This window comes from Rhincodon typus, chromosome 45 (genome assembly GCF_021869965.1).
Source record: "Rhincodon typus isolate 14 chromosome 45, sRhiTyp1.1, whole genome shotgun sequence".
NCBI classification, from domain to species: Eukaryota; Metazoa; Chordata; class Chondrichthyes; order Orectolobiformes; family Rhincodontidae; genus Rhincodon; species Rhincodon typus.
This window is the reverse complement of record NC_063376.1, coordinates 7,532,948-7,554,712: the sequence shown is the minus strand read 5'-3', so window position 1 is coordinate 7,554,712 and position 21,765 is coordinate 7,532,948. Positions and strand designations below refer to the sequence as shown.

The following is a 21,765-nucleotide window of genomic DNA, read 5'->3' as shown; positions in this document are numbered from 1 at the left end:
TGTGGGGGAGCTGCTGACAGTAATTTTTGTCCTTGTTGGCACTCTGGGCACTGCCCACCAACATGACTATATTGGCATCCAATCCTGGCCACCAGACATAACTTCTCGCCAACATCTTCATTTTTGAAACCCCTGGATGACCCTGGTGGAGATCAGCCAGTATCTGCCAATGACCTTTGCTTGGGATAATCACTGTTATTTCCCATAATAATTTGCCGTCCTCTATGGTGGTCTGGTCTCACTGAGACCAGAAAGGTTTCTGTTCAACTTGCGATGGACCAAATGTTTCCCCTATCACCGCCAGCTGATTTAGTTTTGCAAGGATGGGATCTTTTTGTGTCCAAAGTATGATATTGTCAGCAGGGACTGGAAGGGTGTCCAAAAAGTTGAAAATCAAAATGGACTCTCCTGACGACGGCACCGTTAGTGGTACATCGGCTAGTGGGAGGTGGCTTGAAGTATCCACATTTGCTATTTAGCCTCCTGGATAGTGTTCCAATTTGAAATTGTCTACACTCAAAATAAGGGCCCACCACTGATTTCGACCTGAAGCTATGGGCAGCATGGCCCTGTCCTCTTTAAGTAGCCCTGCAAGGGTTTATGATCTGTTGGTATTACAAATTTACATCCGTAAAGGTATTGATGAAACTTTCTCTCACTAAAGATGACTGCCAAACCTTCCTTCTCTATCTGGGCATATTTCGTTTGGCGTCAGCCAAAGTCCAGGAGGTGTACGCTATTGAACGTTCCTCTCCACAGGGCCAACGCTACCCTGATACTGTATGGGGAAGCATCACATGTCAGCACCACATCTCACTTGGGATCATAGTGTGTCAACACCTTAGACTGTGTTAGCTGCTTCTTCACTTCCCTAAAGGCCACATCTCGGTTATGAGACCATTTCCAAGGATGCCCCTTTTTCAATAGCAGATTTAGTGGTGCCAGGGTGGAGGCTAGGTTATGTATGAATTTTCTGTAATAGTTCATCAACCCGAAGAAAGATCTAAGCTTGCTACAGGGCACCTTTGATCAGCCTCACTTTATCTTCCAGTGGGTGTAACTCGGTCATATTGACTCTGTAACCCAGGTAGGTCATTTGGACTGCCTGAAAGACTTTTGCCCTCCTGAGGCATGCATCCACCTTGGAGAAACCTTTAAGCACTATATCCAAATTCTCTGATGTTCTTTATTGCTCTTCCCTGTTGTTAGCACGTCATCCAGATAAATGGCAACCTGGGGTAGACCTTGTCAAATGTTCCCTATCATCTGCTAGAAAATGGCACAGGCTGATTATACCCCACATGGTGTATTAATTGTAGCATACCTCTGGGAATCCTCTTCTAATCGCAATTGCAGGTACACATGGCTCTTTTCCAGCTTCATAAAGGACAGCACCCCCCTGCCAGTTTTGCACATAAGTCCTCTAAGTGAGGGATGGGTATTTATCCAACAGTGAAAAGTGATTTACCATTTGTTTAAAGTTCCCAAAATGGTAAACCAATCCATCCAGCTTCACAATTGGTATGACCGGTGTTACCCATTCTGCAATTGGACAAGTTTGTTGATTCCTTCACTTTCCAGCCTCCTGATTTCTCCCTATATTGTTGCAAAAGGCACTGGGAAGGCATTGCAGAATTGTGGAATTGCTTCTTGGTCACTGTGTAAGGTGATCTTGGTCCCTTTGATAGTCCCTAGACCTACCTGAAAATTTTCTGGGTATTTAATTAGGATTTCATTCAGGCAGCCGTTTTTTAATTGAAAAATGCTCAACCAATCAAGTTGAATCTTTCTCACCAAATTTCACCCCATCAAGTTTGGCCCCAAGCCTTTTATTACAATCAGTGGTAACTGAACCAGTTGCTTCTCTAAGAGACCGGAACTGATGTTGTACCCTTAATCTGTAAAGGTTCCTCAGTATAGGTTCCAGCCTGTTTGAGGTCTTACGCAAACTTAAGGGTTGGAGTCCAGAGGGAATTTAGGATAAGAGTGGTTCTGCAATCACTGATACAACTGCGCCAGTATTCATTTCCATCTGAACTGGATGATCATTTATATTGATCGGTTCTGACTTGGATGTTGCTAAACAATTTAACTGTTCAAAACCAGCTGTAAGTGCACTTTCCTGGGTGTGCACTCTCCTGGATACTGGCCTACGAGTTCTCTTACTCAATTCAGTTCTAGTGGGATTCTTTTGCTGACTTGAGTCTACACACCGGCAGCAACTATAATGGTCTTCCAACCCGGATCCTCGAGAAAATTTTAACTTGTTTGGCCGATGCATGTCCTTCTTTTGGTGTTTTGCTGTGGGTTACCTAGAGTCTCTCTGTTCAGGATATGTTTTGAGTGAGACTATGTAATTGCCTTTACTCAATGGTGTTCCCCAAGCTCAGTTGGGTGTCTAGTTCCATCAGAATACTCTGTAATTCATAAATTCTGAGGAAGGTCACTGGACCTGAAATGTTAACTCTGTTTTTTCCTTCACAGATGCTGCCAGATCTGCTGAGCTTTTCCAGCAACTTTGTTTTTGTTCTGTAATTTATCAGCTCCACTTGCTGCATTTTCTAATGATAAAGCCAGTTGTAGTGTCTGTTTGAAGTCCAGTTGGTCTTCAGCTAGTAGTAACCAGCTGTATGGTTACACCATCAATCCCACATACCAAATGGTCTCTCAGCATCTTACTTAGGTTTAAATCAAAACCACATGCCTCTGCCAATCATCTTAGTTTTGTCAAAAATCCTGATACAGACTTCCCCCTGGTTCTTGAACTGCTGACAGAAATTGACAGTGTCTCAGAATTAGAGGAGGCTTGGAGTCGTAATATTCCTTAGCTCAACCCGTCAAATTTTAAATTGTTTTAATATCTGGCACCTCAGGGAAAGATAGGCTCCTAATATCCAAATAAGCTGTGGGTCCACAAGCTGTCAGGAGAATTACTCGTTTCTTTTCATCTGCCCCAGCCTGGGAAAAGTACTGCTTTCCTTCCACATGGTGGATCCAGTTTTCAATGGCAGGATTGAAGGAGTCAACTTCCCAAATAATGGCACGATGCCAGAAATGCTTATCCCAACTTAAAGTTGACTGTTGTGAGTAAATCTCTTCAGGAGTGCATTTTTCTCTCATTGCCACTGAAATAACTCCATGAAAGACAATATCCTGTCAGCAAGTCACCCTTTATTTACATGTGCATAGTACATGACACTGACCCAGCTAGCTCAGAGCTGGCTCCTAGAGTGCACAGAACCCCTGACACTCCTGTTTGTATCTGTCAGCCAGGGCTCTCCGATTGGACCAGGTTAACAGGGAACTCATATTCTATGATATTCAACTAGCTGACCTTGTTCCAATCACCACAGAGTCCCTAATGGCCCCGAAGACAGCTAAGTGTCAACTACATTGCTGTGGGTCTGGGATTGCATGTAGGCCAGACCAGGTAATGACAGAAAATTTCCTTCCCTACAGGACATTAGTGAACAAGGTGTCTTTTTTTATGATGATTGAAAGTGGTTGCCATCAAGCCTTTATTCCAGCTTTGTACCGAATTCAAATTTCACCATCTGTCATATCCTGACAGCATTGGCCTGGAGTTCTGGATTGCTAGTCCAGTGACATCACACTATTTTTACATTAGAAGCTCTCCAGAGAACACAGATGAATACAGCACAGGAACAGACATTTTGGCCCACCATATCTGTATCAACCATGATGGAGTTCTAAACTAATACCATCTGACTGCACATGGACCATATCCCTCTATTCCCTACCCGTTCATATGTCTGTCTAAATGCCTCTGAATGTTGGTATCATATCTGCTTCTACCACCTGCTCTATCAGCATGTTCCAGACACCCACCATGCTCTGTGTAAAAAATGTGCCTCCCATATCTCATTTAAACTTTCTCCCTCTCACTTTAAAGTTAGAATTTGACAATTCCAATCTTGGAATAAATGACAGTGATGGTGCAAATTGCAGCCACTGTGCACCAATGGCCAAGGGATTGAGTGTTGAAGGTGGTGGATCGGGTGCCAAACAAGCAGGGATGCTTTATCCTGGATAGTGTCGAGCTTACTGAGGGTTGTATACCTGGTCACAATGAATCTTGAGGATGAATCTCACCCAATACACTACAGAGCATACCATTACTCTCAGACAAGTCCAACAAAGGTTCTTGAAATGAAAACAAAAATTGCTGGAGAAACTCAGACGATTTTACAGCATCTATGGACAGAAAATATAGTTAACATTTTGCGTCCAGTGACGCTTCTTCTAGGACTCGAAATGTTAACTCTGCTTTCTCTCTCCATAGATGCTGCCAGACCCACTGAGTTTTTCCAGTAATTTAGGTTTTTGTTACATCTATCAATGTCTAGATTATATAGACACTGTCTCTGGCAGCTGCATTGTTCCTTAAATGTGTGGCTAATGTAGTGTTGTATTAAATGTATAGCAGAATCAACATGGCTTCATGGTAGAAAGTAGGTTTTTGAAACTGTACGAGAGATCTTTAAGCAAGCAGAGTAGATAAAGAAAAACAGGTAGATGTAGTGTATTTTAACTTTCAAAGGACTTTTGGTAATATGTTACATAAAAGCTTACAACGCAAGTTTAGTGCTCATGGTTTTAGGGGATGGAAGAATATCATGGATATAGGAATGCCTAACAAACAGAAAGCAGAGATTGTAGATAAAAGGGCAATTTATAGTTGGAAACACTAACCAGTGGGCTACCTGAAGAATCAGTGTTGGTGCCTCAACATTTTACAATCTACATACATCACTAGATTATGGGCCTGAATGTGTTGTAGCCAAATTTGCTAGTGATACTAGAATATATGGGAAAGCAAGTTGTGAGGGGAAAAGAGAGTCTGTAAAGTGGATAGTGATAGGTGATGTGACTTCTTAAAATTCTTTCACAGGATTTGGGCACTGTTGATGAACATTCAATGTCAAGCCCTAATTACCCATGAGAAGGTGGTAACAAACAGCCTTCTTGAGCTGCTCCAGTCCATGTGGTGCAGGTGCACACACAGGGCACTTACGGAAGGCCACACAAAATGACCAGGTATACAATACTCAGTAAGCTTGACACTATCCAGGAAAAAGCATCCCTGCTTGTTTGGAATGTCCCCCAGGTCAACAGCTTGGAATACAACCATCGAAACTATTGCAGCCCTATCATTTAATTATCTAGACTGACATGTGTTGTTTCCTTCCCCTGATTTGTCGCATTCATATGTGCATTAAGAGGAAATGTGCACTCTCCGTCACAGTAATACATTACATATCCTTCAGGTGCTATTATCCAATCCTGTCACATTCTTTCCTTGAGCCACTTATTTTAAAAATTTAAACAAATAGACTCCTGTTCTAACTGTGAAATACTTGTAAACTAACCTTTTATATGGTAGTTATAAGCCATAGAATCATACAGCATGGAAAAAAGACCTTTTAGTCCAAATTGTCCATATTGACCAGAGTTTCCCAAACTAAACTAACCTATAACATTTTTAACATTTGCCGTTCCTGGTGAAAGGTCATGAAATATTCAGTCTGATTCCCTTGGAGAGATGTTGCAAACCTGCCAAAGATTTTCAGCATTTTCTGTTTTTATTACCTTTCAACTGTTGAAGTACAAGTTTACAATTTTCACGCCATTTGGAATGCTTTAAATATGTTTTGACACAGTCAAAGTCACATGAGTTTCATTCCAGCATTCTGCAGTTGTAAAAATAATACTTCTGTTGGATAGGGAAGATATTTAAAAATTATTCACTTATAGGATGGGGCAAGGCCATCATTTGTTGCCCATCACTAACTGCCCCTTGAACTGAGTGTCTTACAGGCCATTTCAAAAGGTAGTTAAGAATAACCCCTTGCAGTGAGTCTGGAGTAAGTCAAAATGGTAAGGATGGCCCATGTCCTTCCCTAAATGACACTTGCAAACTCAATGGCATTTTAATGAAAATCAATCATGGTTTCATGGAGCCCCGCTGTTAATTCCAGATTTACTCATTGCATTTAAATTCCATCAAGTACTGTTGCAGATTTGGAACCCAAATCCAGGAGCATTTGCCTATTATTTAGTCATGCTACCTTTATGCAATGGTCTCTTATACCCCCAGGACTTGATGTGTTGTTTGTTTTGTCATGTGTAATTGATTTCCTCCGTCGGTTTCTCAGTTGGCTCTCTGGAGTGTTTGCTGCTGTGTGTTAAAGGGAGACGATTCAGCATGAGATCCCATTGCAGAAATAGCGATGGCAATGGCTTCCACCATGAGCAGACACCATCGTTTTTCCCAGAAGATGCACCTATCCACCATCAGTCAGGTTGGAGCTATTTACTATCCGACTCTCGCAGCTATTGGAATTCCAGGTAATCGACCGCAACCAGTTCCTGTTCATCTACTACCATCACCAGCCTTGCAGAGTGTAGGCATTTATCTTCCTTTTAGCTGTTGTCAAAAGTGAATCTTAAGATCTTGTGTTCCTCTGATTTACTTTATGTACTGTTGTTGTTTTAGGAGGAAAGTTTAGCTGCTAGATACAAAGAATTTGTGTAACATGGGCTTGAATTGCCATTACAATTTCTTAAAAAAATGAGTTGGCAGATCCAATGGGACAATAGAGATCTACAGCACACAGAAAGACCGTTCAGTTCATCAAATCAAAGACAAGCACCGAACTACTCTAATCCCATTTTCCAGCACATGGCCCATCGCAGTAAACTTCAGACAGCAGACATGGGCTTAATATCAAACTTTCAACTGTTTGGTCTGAGTGTCAAACGGAGAATTATGTTTTCTTTCCACATTTTGTCAAATATTTGACCTTCAGAACTAGACAGCAATGGAGGGGGATCTTCAGTTGTTAAGAAGAGTCATACTGGACTCAAACTGTTAGCTCTGTTTCTCTCACCACAGATGCTGCCAGTCCTTGCCCTATACCCCTTTGCATTTCAAGTGCACATCTAAATACTTCTTCAATGTTATGAAGGTTTCTGACTCTATCACCATTATAGGCAGTGAGTTCTAGATTCCATCCACTGGGTGAAAAAAATCTTCCTTACATCTCCTGTAAACCTTCTGCCCCTTGCCTGAAATCTATGCCCCTCATTCAATGATCCTTCCATCAAGGGGAAAATTTTCTTCTTGTCTACCCTATGTCCTTCATAATTTATACGTCTCAAAAATGTCCCGTCTCAATCTTCTCTGCTCAAAGGAAAACAAACAACATTTCCAAAACAAAATCAGAAATTACTGGAAATGCTCAGCAGGTCTGGCAGCATCTGTGTTGAGTTCTGAGTAAGGGTCTGAGGAAAGTTCTGAGGAAGTGTCACTCGACCCAAAATGTTAACTCTGATTTCTCTCCACAGATGCTGTCAGACCTGCTGAATTATTCCAGCAATTTCTATTTTTGTTTCTGATTTACAGCATCCATAGTTCTTTTAGTTTTTACCCAGTCTGCCCAATCTCTCTTCATAACTGAAACTGTCCAGCCCAGGCAGCATCCTGGTAGATCTCCTCTGCAGCCTCTCCAGTCTCTTTCTTATGCTAAAACTTAACCAGACGACCCACTCCCCACCAACATGTGAGAGAGATTGGAAAGGCTCAGCAGGTCTGGCAGCATATGTGAAGGAAAAAAAACAGAGTTAACGTTTCGGGTCTGGTGACCCTTCCTCAGAACTGTTAACTCTGTTTTTTCCTTCACAGATACTGCCAGGCCTGCTGAGCTTTTCTAGCAACTTTGTTTTTGTTCCTGATTTACAGCATTCACAGTTCTTTTGATTTTTATTTATGTGAGACAGCTTTTTGATTTATGGTCTTTTATATTTTGGTATATCATAGCTCCTGCCCGAGCAGCGGGTTTCTCTTTGAATCAGAGAGTTGAGTCAAGCATCCTGTCCATATCAACAAGGATAACATTTTGGGTTACAGGTGCCCAGTAGTGGCTTTCACAATCTTTTTGGAAGGCTACTGGCAAGTCGTCATGAAAGCAAGACTCTCAACACAATAAAATTGTGTTCTGCCTGACTGAACTATAACTGAGCACTAACCTGGGCCTCCGGTTTACTAACATAAAACAAAGAAATGTGGATGCTGGAAACTTAAAACAAAAACAGAAATTGCTGGAGAAACTCAGTTCTGAAGAAGAGTCACACCAGCCTCGAAATGTTAATTCTGTTTCTCTCTTCACAGATGCAGTCAGACCTGTTGAGTTTCTTCAGGATTACTAGCCAAGTGACAATTATTCTGGACTTTGTTTTTTTAAATTTGATTTGATTTATTGTAGTCCCATGAACCCAAATACAGTGAAAAGCTTGGTTTTGCCAGGAGTACAGGCAGATCATAGCAAACAAGGATTTACAGATCATAGGGTCCTTAGCCAGAGCGAGGCATTCAGGTTATAACTGCTCAGGAGGTGCACAAAGCAAGATCAACATCAGCAAGATCACCATTATTTGAAGTTGGAGAGTCCATTCAGCCATCTAATAATGGAAGGCAAGAACCTGTTCTTGAACTTTTTGGTGCGTGTGTTCAAGCTTCTGTATCTTCTGCTTGATGGAAGAGGTTGGAAGGGAGTATTATCAGGGTAGGAGGGGTCTTTGATGATGTTGGCAGTCTTTTCATGGCAATGAGAAGTGTAAATGGTGTCCATGGATGGGAGGTTGGCTTCCGTGATGGTCTGGGAATCTTTACAGACTTAGAATTTAGGTTTAGAAGAGTGGAAAGGTTATAAGAAATGTCAGTATAAGATCTGCTGTAGGGAGGTCGTGAAGAGTCACCCAGAGTCGGCATCATCTTGAAACGGCGCTTAAGCATGGGGTTTGTAAATGCACAGAATACATCACTCAAAATTCACTCTCCACACCTATGTCTGTAATTTCGAACATTGGTTATGTTTTCAATGGTTATTTCCATGTTGATGTTCACCCCACTCCCCTTATGTGAATGCATAATCTGAAAGCGCCATGAAACTTTTATCACTAGTTTTAGTCTAAAGGGAAATTAATATATATTTGAAGTCAAATCATTGCTGAGCTCTGGTGGAAGAGTGTGGCATAAATTGAACAAAGAATGGGTGCAGGCTTGACAAAATACTGTGGATGCTGGAAATCTGAAACAAACATAGTGAATGTTGAAGAAACTCAGCAGATCTGGCAGCATCTGTGGAAAGAGAAACAGCGTTAACATTTGGAGTCCCGTATGACTTCAGAGCTGAAGATCCTCCTGCATTCTTCTCTGGTTCTCTAATTCATTCCAAACATTTGACAAAGTGAATAAAATGTACTTCTCTGTTTGACACTAAACCCAGTTGGAAATTTGATATTAAACCCATGTCTTTCTTTGTGTCTGTTTTCACTCTCTCTATATATCAATCAGGGATATCTGATGTGGTGTAAAACCAAGTAACTTTCAGATAGTCACTTCATTTGCGATAATAATCAAGGCTAAAATTACTAGCTGTAGAGTACAATGTGGTTGAGGATTGGGAAAGGGAGAGCTGCAATGAGGCCTGGGTGTCCTTGTACACCAGTTACTGAAAGTAAGCATGCATATGCAGCAGGCAGAAAAGAAGGCAAATGATATGTTGGTGTTCATAGCAAGAGAATTCAAGTACAGGAGTAGGGATGTCTTGCTTCCATTGCATAGGGTCTTAGTGAGACCAGTCTTGGAGTATTCTGTGCACTTTGGGTCTCCTTTTGTAAGGAAGGATGTTCTGGCTATGGAGGGAGTACATCGAAGATGTATGAGACCGACTCCTGGGATGGCAGGGCTAATATATGAAGAGAGATTTGATCTGCTGGGATTACATTCACTGGAGTTTAGAAGAATTTGGTGGGGATTGGGGGTGGGGAGTGTGGGATCTCATAGAAACCTAAAAAAATTCTAACAGGGCTGGACAGAGTAAATGCAGGAAGGATGTTTCTGATGATGGAGGAGTCCAGAACTTGCAGTCACAGTTTAAGGATAAGAGTCAGACCATTCAGGACTGAGGTAAGGAAGAATTTCTTCACCCAGGGAAAGGTGTGCCTGTGAAATTCTCTGCCACCAAGAAGGATTAAATGTAGTTCTCGGGCCTAAAGGGATCAAAAGCTATGAGGGTCAAAGCAAGAACAGGTTATTGAGTTGGGTGATTAGCCACGATCACATTGAATGGCGGAGCGGTTGGGAAGCGTTGAACGGCCTACTCTTGCTCCTGTATTCTACATTTTATGACTAAAATAGAAACAGATGCACCTACACACTGAATTCATCAACCTGATTAGGTTACAATCCAGGATAACATTTCCTTGAAGTCCGTGCTCACATGTGTGAAGATCATTTACCGGCTGCTATTTCTGTTCCTCTGCTTCTTGCAGCCAATCTGGTGACCGTAGTGATTCTGTCTCAGGGAAACGTTGGTCTCACTAAAGGGATCACCGGGTACCTGCTGGCCATGGCAGTAGCCGATCTACTGGCTCTCATTACTGACGTGATCTTCAATCGGATTAATGACCTATATTTTCCAACATGCTTCCTGGATTACACTCCCCTCTGCAGCTTGAAATTCGTCCTGGTTTATGCGGCCTTGGACACTTCCGTCTGGTTAACAGTTGTGTTTACCTTTGATCGATTCGTTGCCATTTGTTGTCAGCAGCTGAAAAGAAAATACTGCACAGAGAAAACAGCTGCTGGGGTGATAGGGGTCGTGGCCATGCTGTTCTGTGCAAAAAATGCTCGTTGGTACTTCACTTACCAACCCCTCTATGTAATCAATAACGTGCCGTGGTTTTGTGATGTGAAACTGAGCTTCTACGATTCGGCTGCTTGGGTTACATTTGATTGGATTGATACAATTTTAACACCATGTGTCCCATTCCTTCTGATCTTGACCCTCAATGTTCTGACGGTCAGACATATCGTGGTGGCCAGCAAAGCGCGTCAAGGCTTTCAGGCCCAAAGGAACGGCGACAACCGACACGACCCAGAGATGCAGAACAGAAGAAAATCAATCATATTACTGTTTGCTGTCTCAGGCAGTTTCATGCTGCTCTGGGCCACTCATGTAGCAGTTTTCCTGTATTGGCGCATCACCCAAACATACTCTTACGAAACTTTGGAAGATCCATTTTACATCGCACTGGAAACAGGGTACATGTTGCAGGTGTTGAGCTCTTGCACGAACACGTACATTTATGCAGTCACGCAAACCAAATTCAGGGAGCAGTTAAAAAGCATGGCGAAACGCCCTTTTGTGCTGGTTCACCAACTCATTAAATAAAAATGCCACTGCGTAGCAGGCTGTGAGACAGAAGGCCATAATGTTGTGCTAACATCAGTGAATCAATCAATCAAAACAGACTCTGAGATTACTGGAGAACTGGGTCACATCCAGGGAGATAGAAACAGAGTTAATATTTTGGGTTCTGAAGTAGTGACATATTGGACCTGAAAGGTTAATTGTTTTTCTCGGATGCTGCTAGACCAGCTGAGTTCATTCAGTATTCTCCATGTTTATCTCAGATTTCCAGCACCAGAAGTATTTTGCCTTGGTTCCAAAGCCCCAGATTAAGCAAATACCGCTGGGGGAAGCCTATCTTAAAATTAAAATCAAGAATTGAAAGGTAGTAATGGCAAACAAAAAGGATCAATAATGATTTAAAACCTATATTGTTTGTAACATGTTCTAGGGAAGAAAAGCTGCTACCATTAACCAGGCTGACCAAATGTGATTACAGAGTTGTGGTAATGTCACTGGACCTAGACTCGAGCAGACTACTCCAATGTTCTGGGAATACGGGTTGAAATCCCACCACGGTGGGCTAGTGGATTTTAAAATTAAATTAATAAACCTTTAACTGAAAAATAGCCTCCGTAACAGTGATCATGAAGATATTGTTGATTGCTCTTAAATTCTATTGGGTTCACTCATGTCCTTTAGGGAGAGAAATCCACCATCCTCACTCGGTCTGGCCTATATGAATTCAGAACAACAGCAACTTATTCGATGGGCTGAATGGCTCAGTTCTGTTTTTACATGGGATTGGATCTCAGCTGCCTTCTGAAATAGCTGAACAGGCTGCTGATTTCACGGGGCAATTAGGATAGGCTCCCAAAAGGCTGGTCTTATCAGTGACACGCAGAGTTCCATGAAAGAATAACAAATCAAAATACTTGGAAGCAAATTTTCAAAATGAATCTGTTTGTAACATTTAAGTCATGTAAATCCACATTTAAGTGCAACACACACACAACACTGCACTTTAATGAAAAGGAGTCGTTTGTCTCTATGATATAACCAGCTGGAAAATTTATTACAGAAAGCACCAGAGGAACTCAACAGTCTGGCAACATGTATGGAGGGAAACTGAGTAAACATTTTAGGTCCAGTATGACTTCTTGAGAACTGAAAGAGGCTGGCAATGGTGTTTAAACAATAGTTAATGCTGTTGATAGACAGTGAGGGTGTCTAGAGCAAAAGTTAAAAGGATTACAAATCATAGAAAAGGAGGGATTCAGATATGAGATAACGTGTTAATGCTAGGTTTGAACAGGAGACAACAAGTCAGATCTACTGAGATCAAAGCTGTGTGTGTGTGTGTTTTGGAGGGGGGCGGAGGTGCAGAGTTTATTATCTAAGGCTGTTAAATTCAATGTTGAGTTCTAATGGTTGTAAAGAGCCTGAGTGGAAGGTGAGGTATGGTTCCTCCAGCTTGTGTTAAGCTTCACTGCTTGAACAAGCTGATGATGGAAGTGTTCATTAGAGAGCAAGATAGTATATTGAAGTGGCAAGCAAATGGAAAGGTCGGTGTCATCCTCACCATCAGTGCAAAGCTGTGTCACAAAGCGGTGTCCCATTCTGTGTTTGGTCTTGCCCAGGTAAAGGAGACTGCATTGTTTGCAGCAGATGCAATAGACTCGATTGAATGAAATGCTGCTCCATCTGGAAGATGCAGTAAGGGCTTTGGACAATGAGGAGGGAGGAAGTGAAGGGGCAAGTTTGACATCTTCTGTGATTGCATGGGAAAATGTCATAGGAGGGGCTGTTGAGGAAATGTCAGGAATGATGGAAGGGTCGACCAGGGTCCTTGTGAAATGCTGACTGTGCAGGGGAGGGGCAGATATGTTGGGTGACATCCTGATGGAGGTGAGGAAAATGGTGGAGGATGATACTTTGAATGTGGAGGGGTGGCAACTGAGAATTAAGGTAATCTTATCATTGTCCTGAGAAGGCAGGGAAGGGCTGGGGGCAGAAGTGTGGAAAATGGATTGGATATGGCTAAACCATGGTGGGGGAGTTTTCAATTGCAGAAAATGGAGAAATGTTGGAGGCACTCTGCGGAACGGTAGCATCTCAGGAATGTAAGAACTAGGAGCAGGAATAGGCCATCTAGTCCCGTGAGCCAGCTCTGTCATTCCATACAATCATGGCTGATCTTGACTTGGCATCAACTCCACTTTCTTATGCACTCCCCATAAAACTTCAACTCATTTCTAATTAAAAATCTGTTGATGTCCAGCTTAAATTTATTCAATATCATCGACCACACTCTAGGATAATGAATTCCACAGATGAACAGATGTATTGGAGATGGAGAAATTTGGAGAATGAAATGGAATCCTTCCAGGAAGCAGATTGTGAGGAATTGCAATCAAGGTAACCCGTGGGTTTATAGTGGATATTATTGGATGGCCTATCACCAGAAATAAAAACAGTGAAGTCAAAGAAGGGAAGGACGCGTTAGGGATGGACCGGATGATGATGAATTTAGGTTGAAAACTAGAAGCAAAATTGATTCATTTTTCCAAAACTGGATGAGAGCAAGAGGAAGCACTGATCCTGTTAAGGCCTCAAATGATCAAATGTGACTACGAATAAGATGGAACTGGACATCAGGACAGCTTAGAGATAGCATGAGGTGGTGCTGATGGAGAGAGATTGAAAGGGTGCACGTGGCAGTGCAGGACAAGAGTATGGATCTCAGGATGTGGTAGGAACAGCAGACTGAATATCTTTGTATGTCACAGAGATCCCTGTAATTCTAGGCGGATTCATGAAGAATGGAATCAGTTGGAACCCACATGGGGTAAGGTGGTGGTGGAGACAGTCACTGAAGAAGTAACATTGACTGTGAATGAAAGTTCCGGCTGAGCCTCTGGATTACGAATCTAATGACACCAAAATCACCCCCTCATATTTCTCTTTTATTTCAGAAATTATCTGCTGCCAACTATTTCCTTTTGCAACGTATTTGCCTATCTCCTTAACTCCTTGCACTTGTTACCCAGCTGGGAGGCACACCATATGATAAGTACAGCAACAAATTCTTGACCTCCTTCAACTCATGGAATCATAAAGTCGTACAGTTGTAATGCACAGAAACAGAACGTTCAGTCCAACTCTTTCCATGCTGAACAGATATTCTAAATTCATTTAGTCCCATTTGCCAGCATTTAGCCCAGATCCCTCTAAGTCTTCCTATTCATACACCCATCCAAATGCCTTTCAAACATTGTTCAGTCAGTTCTATTATAACACGATAGTTCGTTCTCATGGAATCTCGCATTATAAGAAAATCGCGCAATGACTGTGACATTTAAAGTGATGGGTACAGAATTGCGTTATAGCCAATACAGGTAGGGAAAGTACGTGTTCTTCAAATAGCGTTCTATAATTCTTCAATTCTGTTAAAACCAATTTGCTTTGAAGAAACATGCATCGTAGCAGAACCGATTATCGTTGTACCAGCCTCCACCACTTCCTCTGGCAGCCCATTCATCACACACACTACCCATTGTGTGAAAAGGTTGCCACTTAAGTCCTTTTCGTAAATCTTTCATTTCTCATCTTAAACCTATGCCTTCTAGTTTTGGACTTCCCCACCCTGGGAAAAAGACCTTGGCCATTCACCCTACCAATGCCCCCACACCGCCCCCTCCCCCACCCCACCCCCAATCATTTTATAAATATCTATAAGGTTACCTCTTAACATCTGATGCTCTGGGGAAAAATAGCCCCACCCCCTTCAGCCTTGCCCTCTGGCTCAAGCCCTCCAAACCCAGCAACATCCTTGTAAGTCTTTTCTGCACCCTTTCAAATTTAACATTTCTCCAATAACAGGCAGACCAGAATTGAATGCATTGTTCCAAAAGTGGTCTAACTAATGTCCTGTGCTGCCGCTACATGACACCTCAAGCCCTACACTCAATGCACTGACCAATAAAGGCAAGGGTGCCAAATGCCTTCTTTACCAACCTGTCGACCTGCAACTCCACCTTCAATGAACTATGAACCTGCACCCCAAGGTCTCTTTGCTCCGCAAAACTATGCAGGACTCTATCATTAAGTTTATAGTCCTACCCTGATTTGCCTATGGCAGCACGGTGGCTCAGCGGTTAGCAATGTTGCCTCACAGTGCCAGGGACCTGGGTTTGATTCCACCCTCAGGGGAATGTCTGTGTGGAGTTTGCACATTCTCCCTGTATCTATATCCCTGTGTCTGCGGGGGTTTCCTCCAGGTGCTCTGGTTTCCTCCCACAGTCCAAAGATGTGCAGGCTAGGTGGATTGGCCATGCTAAATTGCTCATAGTGTTCAGGGTTAGTTGGGTTATATGGCGATGGGTCTGGGTGAGATGCTCTGAGTGTCAGTGTGGACTTGTTGGGCCAAAGGGCCTGTTTCCACACTGTCGGAATTCTATAAAAAAATGCAACACTTCACATTCATCTAAATTAAACTCCATCTGCCACTCTTTGGCCTATCTGATCAAGGTCCTGTTGTACTCTGACATAACCTTCTTCAGTATCCACTATAGCACCAATGTTAGTGTTACCTAACTAACAAATTAACTAACCATGCCCCCAATATTCACATCTGAATCATTCATATAAATAACAAAAAACTTAACAATCATGCCCAGCTAGTTCAGTCAGTACAGCATGAGATTTTTACTTAATTGGATTCTTGATCAGTACGCCAATCAATGGTACAGGTAGAGGGCAGGAATGTGGAGGTGAGGGGTGTCGGATCAGCCATGATCCTAACAAATGGCAGAGCAGGCTTGATGGGCCGAATAGCCTACCCTTATTTCTTATGGTCTTAATTTTGCCTTCTTCAACCTCTTTAGAAAGCCTATCCAGGATCTGAGGGGTCATTGCAGTCTTCTACAACTCCCAGGATATCATTCTCTCCAAGGTGCATCTGTGGTACGGTGACTCAGTGGTTAGCACTGCTGCCTCACAACACCAGGATCATGGGTTCATCCCCACCCTCGGGCAACTGTATGTGTGGAATTTGCACATTCTCCCCATGTCTGCATGGGTTTCCTCTGGGTGCTGTGGTTTCCTCTCACAGTCCAAAGATGTGCAGGCTAGGTAGATTGGCCATGCTAAGTTGCCCGTAGTGTTAGGGGATGAGTAGATTAGGTGGGTCGTAGGGGGACGGGTCTGGGTGGGACGCTCTGAGGGCTGGTCTGGACTTGTTGGGCCGAAGGGCCTGTTTCTATGATTCAGACTATCCATCAATCTTTTTCATCAATTATGCCAAAGTCATCAGATACTCCTGACTTTGCTGAGGAAATTCTCCACATGCTTCTATTTAATACATCTGCTACTCAAACCATATAACGCCACTGCTGATAACCACTGTACAAGTTTGATTTGGAGGTCACAGAATATCCAAAACAAAAAGTGTAAGACATAGGTGATTTCAAGACATTTTATTAAGAGCCAACAGTTTAGACATGTTATAAAGCTAACAGACATATGATCAGAACAAGTTAGAACAGATAATTGATCCCAGAGTAGATAAACAGAAGAGGGATAAAATAAAACAGATAAACAAAAGAACAGATCTCTGTGGCCACAGTCACCTCAGAATCTTTACTTGGTCCCAGGTTAGTCAGCTGGACAGGAAAATAAGGGGTAAACATAACCGATGCTGTAAATCTGAAACAAACACAAAGTATGGTGGAGAAACTCAGCAGGTCTGGCAGCATCTGTGGAGAAACAGAGTTAATGTTTCGAATTCGTAATGACTCTTTTTCAGAACTGAGATGGACAGATAACATTGAAGGTGGCAGAGTATTCTGTTTATTTTAGTCTTTTGGAACTTGTCAAATTGTTAGGATGAAAGCAGCATGGATCACTTCAAAGGCCTGCACTCTGGCCAAAATTCTCCTTAACCAAACAGGCGTTAAGCCACAGCCAGCTGCATTCACGTGAAAAAACTATTTGCTGGCTGGAGTGATTTATTGCCACTTGAGACATTGGCTGTATACCTTATATCAGTATGACAGGTGGGAGGAAATCTCTTCTTTGATTTTCCATTAACAGAGACAGATATCCAAGGTAATCACATTCTCTGAAAGCCCATGAAGTTAATCCATGACTTCTCGTTTGCTAGTACACACTGGCTGTCCTTCACCCAACTGCTGGTTTCCTTGAGTCCACCCTCTCCCACTCCACCCCTTTATTGTGTTGAGGAAGGATGAGTTTCAGTGCCTGTGCCAGGAAAGTGTCCTTGGCTAGGTAACAGAGCCTGGGCTGTCCTGTTGTCAACATGGAAACAAAAGAGCAGGAGCAAAAGCTAGAGAGGGAGAGGCACAGAGAGAGAGCATGAGAGAAAGAATAAGAAATGGAGAGAGAGAGATAGATGGAGAGAGAGAGAGCTTCTTGGCTGGCGATCCATCTCCAAGTCCTTCAATGTCCACCAAATCACTGATAATGTCTGTGTCACTGAGGGCACGGAGTGTCACGTCGGATGTATTTTGGTCTCTTTCTCTCTCCATCTTTCCCTCTCTCTCCATTTCCTATTCTTTCTCTTGTGCTTGCTCTCTGTGCCTTTCTGTCACAGGATAGATGGAGAGAGAATGAGATAGAGAGAGATGGATAGTGAGACAGAGTCAACAGAGAGAGCAAGAGATGAAGAGAGAGTGTGAGAGATGACAGACAGACAGTGAGAAATGGAGAGAACGAGAGATGGAGAGACAGTGTGAGATAGCGTATGAGAGATGGAAAATGAGAGCAAGATAGAGAGAAAGCAGGAGAGATGGGTAGAGTGTGAGACAGTGAGACAGATAGAGAGAGATGGTGAGAGAGAGAAGTAAATCTCTCAATATCTATGCAGCTCTTTCAATCGCATGTTCTGTATCTCCCTTGCAGGTCATCTGGAATCCTATAATGCTGGCATATGTTATCAGAGATGTCACTGCAATTACTTGTCAAGTCTGTTTTTCAAAACTTTGCCTTGAAAAGGCACTAAAAAAATTGTTTGCAAAGCTCATGCTTTTTGTTACCATGGAGAAAACTCTCCATCAATAAACCATTATGAGTGAGATAAGTGGTCTTGGCCCATTCATCTGAAATGAAGGTGACCATCCACATTGTGGTCTGACTTGCGGACAAATAAGCTTGCGTGTGAACTCCAGAATGGAGCCTGTTTGTAACCTGGGGACAGCTTGTAGTTATCAGGAAAATTAAACAAGATAGATTTGACTTTGATTTGACAGCTCTCAGGAAAATAAAATGACTCTTACTTACTTTACAGCAATTTCTTGCAAATGTCACATTCAAGATTTTTTTATCCTTTCATGGAATGTGGTCAGCACTGACGGGCCAGCATTTGTTGCCCACCTTTGATTGCCTTGGAACTGAGTAACTCACTGAGCAATTTCAGAGGACAGTTAAGTCAGCTGCATTGTGGGTATGGATTCACATGTAGGCCAAACTGGGTAATATTGGCTGATTTCCTTTCCTAAAGAGCATTTATGAATCAGGTGGAGTTTTACAACAACTGATTATAGTTTTGTGGTCACCCATTATAGAGATTATCTTTATATTCCAGGTCTAATAATTACATTGAAATTACCCATCTGGCAACAGTACTAATGATCCCACTGCTTCCCTTACAGTCTTTTACAAAATCCAGTTACTGACACATATACACTCTTTTCCAATCTCCCATCAGATATTTCTCTCCATCCACTGTTCATCTAATTCCCCCTTTCAAAGGTAGACATAGGCATGTTGTCAAATTTCAAAGAAATGTAAAATTTGTATTGTATTTCAGCCCAATTATGCCATAACCTTCCTGGTTAATGTTCAGAAACACCAATCAGGTGGAATTATTTATATCCGCAATTTCCAGCATCTTTTCATACAATATCTAGGGAGTGGAAACATTATTCAAATAATTATTTACTTCATAAAGTATTACCTGTTTTGTGTTTCAGGTAAACATTTATACTAGTATTTACTGGTCCATTAACTTTGGAACACATAACCACAAGTGATTCTATAATTCAGTTAATTCTAAAAGCCAGAAAACCAAAGCATCAAGGACTGCAGAAGCTGCGTGGCATAGGAATTCTTAACACCAGCAGAAATCCAAACTTTCAGAGTAATTGCTAATTATTCCACATATGTTTAACAGTACCAGCAACAAACAAATCCAACTCTTACAGTCACTTGTGAACTAGTTGATGTTTCAGCAGATAAGAATTGAATGACCGAGTGAACCCCTTCACACAGCGCATCTGAACAGCCGCTGCCCATTGTGTACACGCTGATGTGTCAGCAGACTGGATGATTGAGTGAATCCTTTCCCACACACGGGGCAGGTGAATGGCTTCTCCCCAGTGTGAACTCGCTGGTGAGTCAGCAGATTGGATGAATTTCTGAATTGCTTCCCACACACAGAGCAGGAGAATGGCCTCTCCCCTGTGTGAACGCGCTGGTGTGTCATCAAGCTGGATGACTGAGTGAATCCCTTCCCACACATGGGGCAGGTGAATGGCCTCTCCCCAGTGTGGACTCGCTGGTGAGTCAGTAGGTTGGACGAATTAGTGAATCCCTTCCCACACATCGAGCAAGTGAATGGCCTCTCCCCAGTGTGAAGGCGCTGGTGTGTCAGCAGGCTGGACGACTGAGTGAATCCCTTCCCGCACACGGGGCAGGTGAACGGTCTCTCCCCAGTGTGAACTCGCTGGTGTAAGAGCAAGTTGGATGAATTAGTGAATCCCTTCCCACACACCGAGCAGGTAAATGGCTTCTCCCCAGAGTGAACGCGCTGGTGTGTCAGCAGGCTGGAAGATTGTGAAAATCCCTTCCTGCACACAGAGCAGGTGAATGGCCTCTCTCCAGTGTGAACTCGCTGGTGTAACAGCAGGTTGGGTGACTGAGCAAATCCTTTGCCACACACTGGACAGGTTAACAGCTTCTCCCCACTGTGACCACGTCGATACATGTCCAGCTCATAAGAGGTAAATATTGTCTTCCCACCGTCCCCAGTTTTTTCTGGTGTCTCCATGATGCCAGTATCCTTGTGTTTCTCTATGGTAGGGCAATCAGTTGAAACCTGGGTCCATGCACAGAGTATGCATACAGATTCTTTCAGCTGTGGCAGATGCAAGATCTTTTTTCAGGCTGCATCACTGGTTTAAGCTTTTACCAGTCATTACAAGGGAGCAGTCTCATTCAAGTGCTTGTGTCTTGGTACTCTTCCAGCCACACAATGTTTAAAACCAGAAAAAGGAAGCAGAATAGAAAAAGACTTTCTCTGCACCAAAAGGCCAATGATACTCAGGCCCTGATGAATCAGGTGACTTTCAGATCTCATTCCATATTTGGCACGTGTTCATTTGTAAATCCCGTTTTAATGCCCTGGAAAGCAAGTTTATAAAAGTTATCATTGTAACCACAGGGTAGAAATTTAGGACAGTGCTGGTTTTAATAGGACATTGGTTCGTTCTTGATCCCCTAACAATGTAAATCCTGTGCCACACAGGTTCCTTCCCTCTGTTGTGTAAGGCAGTTGAATGGTTTAACTCACATCATGAGAAAAGCTCCATCCATCATGACAGAAAGGACTGTTCCTAGGAGGAACTCACCTGTTTAAGTTACTGTACTGTTAAATCCATGCAGCTATGCAGTAATACACACTCACTCTTAAGCCTAGCATGAGAACTCACGAGACTATCATGCAACTCAGATGCAGTGTAACTAGTCATTAAGCAGCAATGTAATAGACCCCATTCTGTTCAATAAGACCAATTTTCTCTTCTGCAGAAGACTTTGTGTGGGCATCCCTCCTGCTTCATATTAGTAATTTTTGCTAAATGATAAAGTTGCTATTGTCCTATTGGACCATGGGGCTGCTCTTTCAGCATTGAGAGAATCAACAGGTGGTGGTTTAACCTGCAAGTCACCACAAAGCTTTAGCTATGAAGAGATGCTGTGTTCGCTCAGTTTGCTTTTTCAGAGCAGAGACGGCTGAGGTGAGGCCTTGAGGCCTGCAGAGGTGTATAAGATTACAAGGTGCATCAGCAGGATGAACAGACAGCAGCTATTCTCTTGAGTCGAAAGGTCAAGAAGAAGGGGGCATAATTTTAAGATGCAAGGGAAGGAATGGTGGGGATGTGGAATGCACTGCTTGGGAGGATAGGTGAGATTCATACCTTTTTAAAGGTTGTGAAGTTATCTGATTGAGCACCTTGACAAGACATAACATTAAAAGCTATGAACCTGGTACAGACTTGATGGGCCGAAGGGCCTCTTCTACACTGCATGGTTTCTAGGAGTCTGTGAAATTCAGTCGGTCCTATTGGCTCCCAAGATGGCCCCGCCCACCCTGTGATGTCAGCGCCGCCACAAACGCGCATGCGCCCCCTGCTGGTGCCGGCCTGATCCAAGATGGCGGCTAGTGGGCCGGCTCTAGCGACCTGGCGCCAAGACGACAGGCCGGTAACTACGAGCCAGGCAGACACGGGAAAGCCCCGCCGCTTCGACTGAG

At 42.9% G+C, this 21,765-nt stretch overlaps 2 protein-coding genes across 2 annotated transcripts; one reads left to right on the top strand and one right to left on the bottom strand.

Moving 5' to 3' along the window:
- Positions 1-6,251: 6,251 nt before the first annotated feature.
- On the top strand, positions 6,252-11,258 carry LOC109919139 (probable G-protein coupled receptor 139). Its single transcript, XM_020519114.2, has 2 exons — positions 6,252-6,369; positions 10,357-11,258. Exons 1-2 carry the CDS (start codon positions 6,252-6,254, stop codon positions 11,256-11,258), a joined length of 1,020 nt encoding a protein of 339 aa, XP_020374703.2.
- Positions 11,259-17,981: 6,723 nt separating this feature from the next.
- Positions 17,982-21,645, bottom strand: LOC125487836 (zinc finger protein 239-like). Its single transcript, XM_048620272.1, has 2 exons — positions 21,431-21,645; positions 17,982-20,636 (listed from the first exon to the last, which is right to left on the bottom strand). Exon 2 carries the CDS (start codon positions 20,281-20,283, stop codon positions 19,498-19,500), a length of 786 nt encoding a protein of 261 aa, XP_048476229.1. The 5' UTR covers positions 20,284-20,636; positions 21,431-21,645; the 3' UTR covers positions 17,982-19,497.
- Positions 21,646-21,765: the final 120 nt, after the last annotated feature.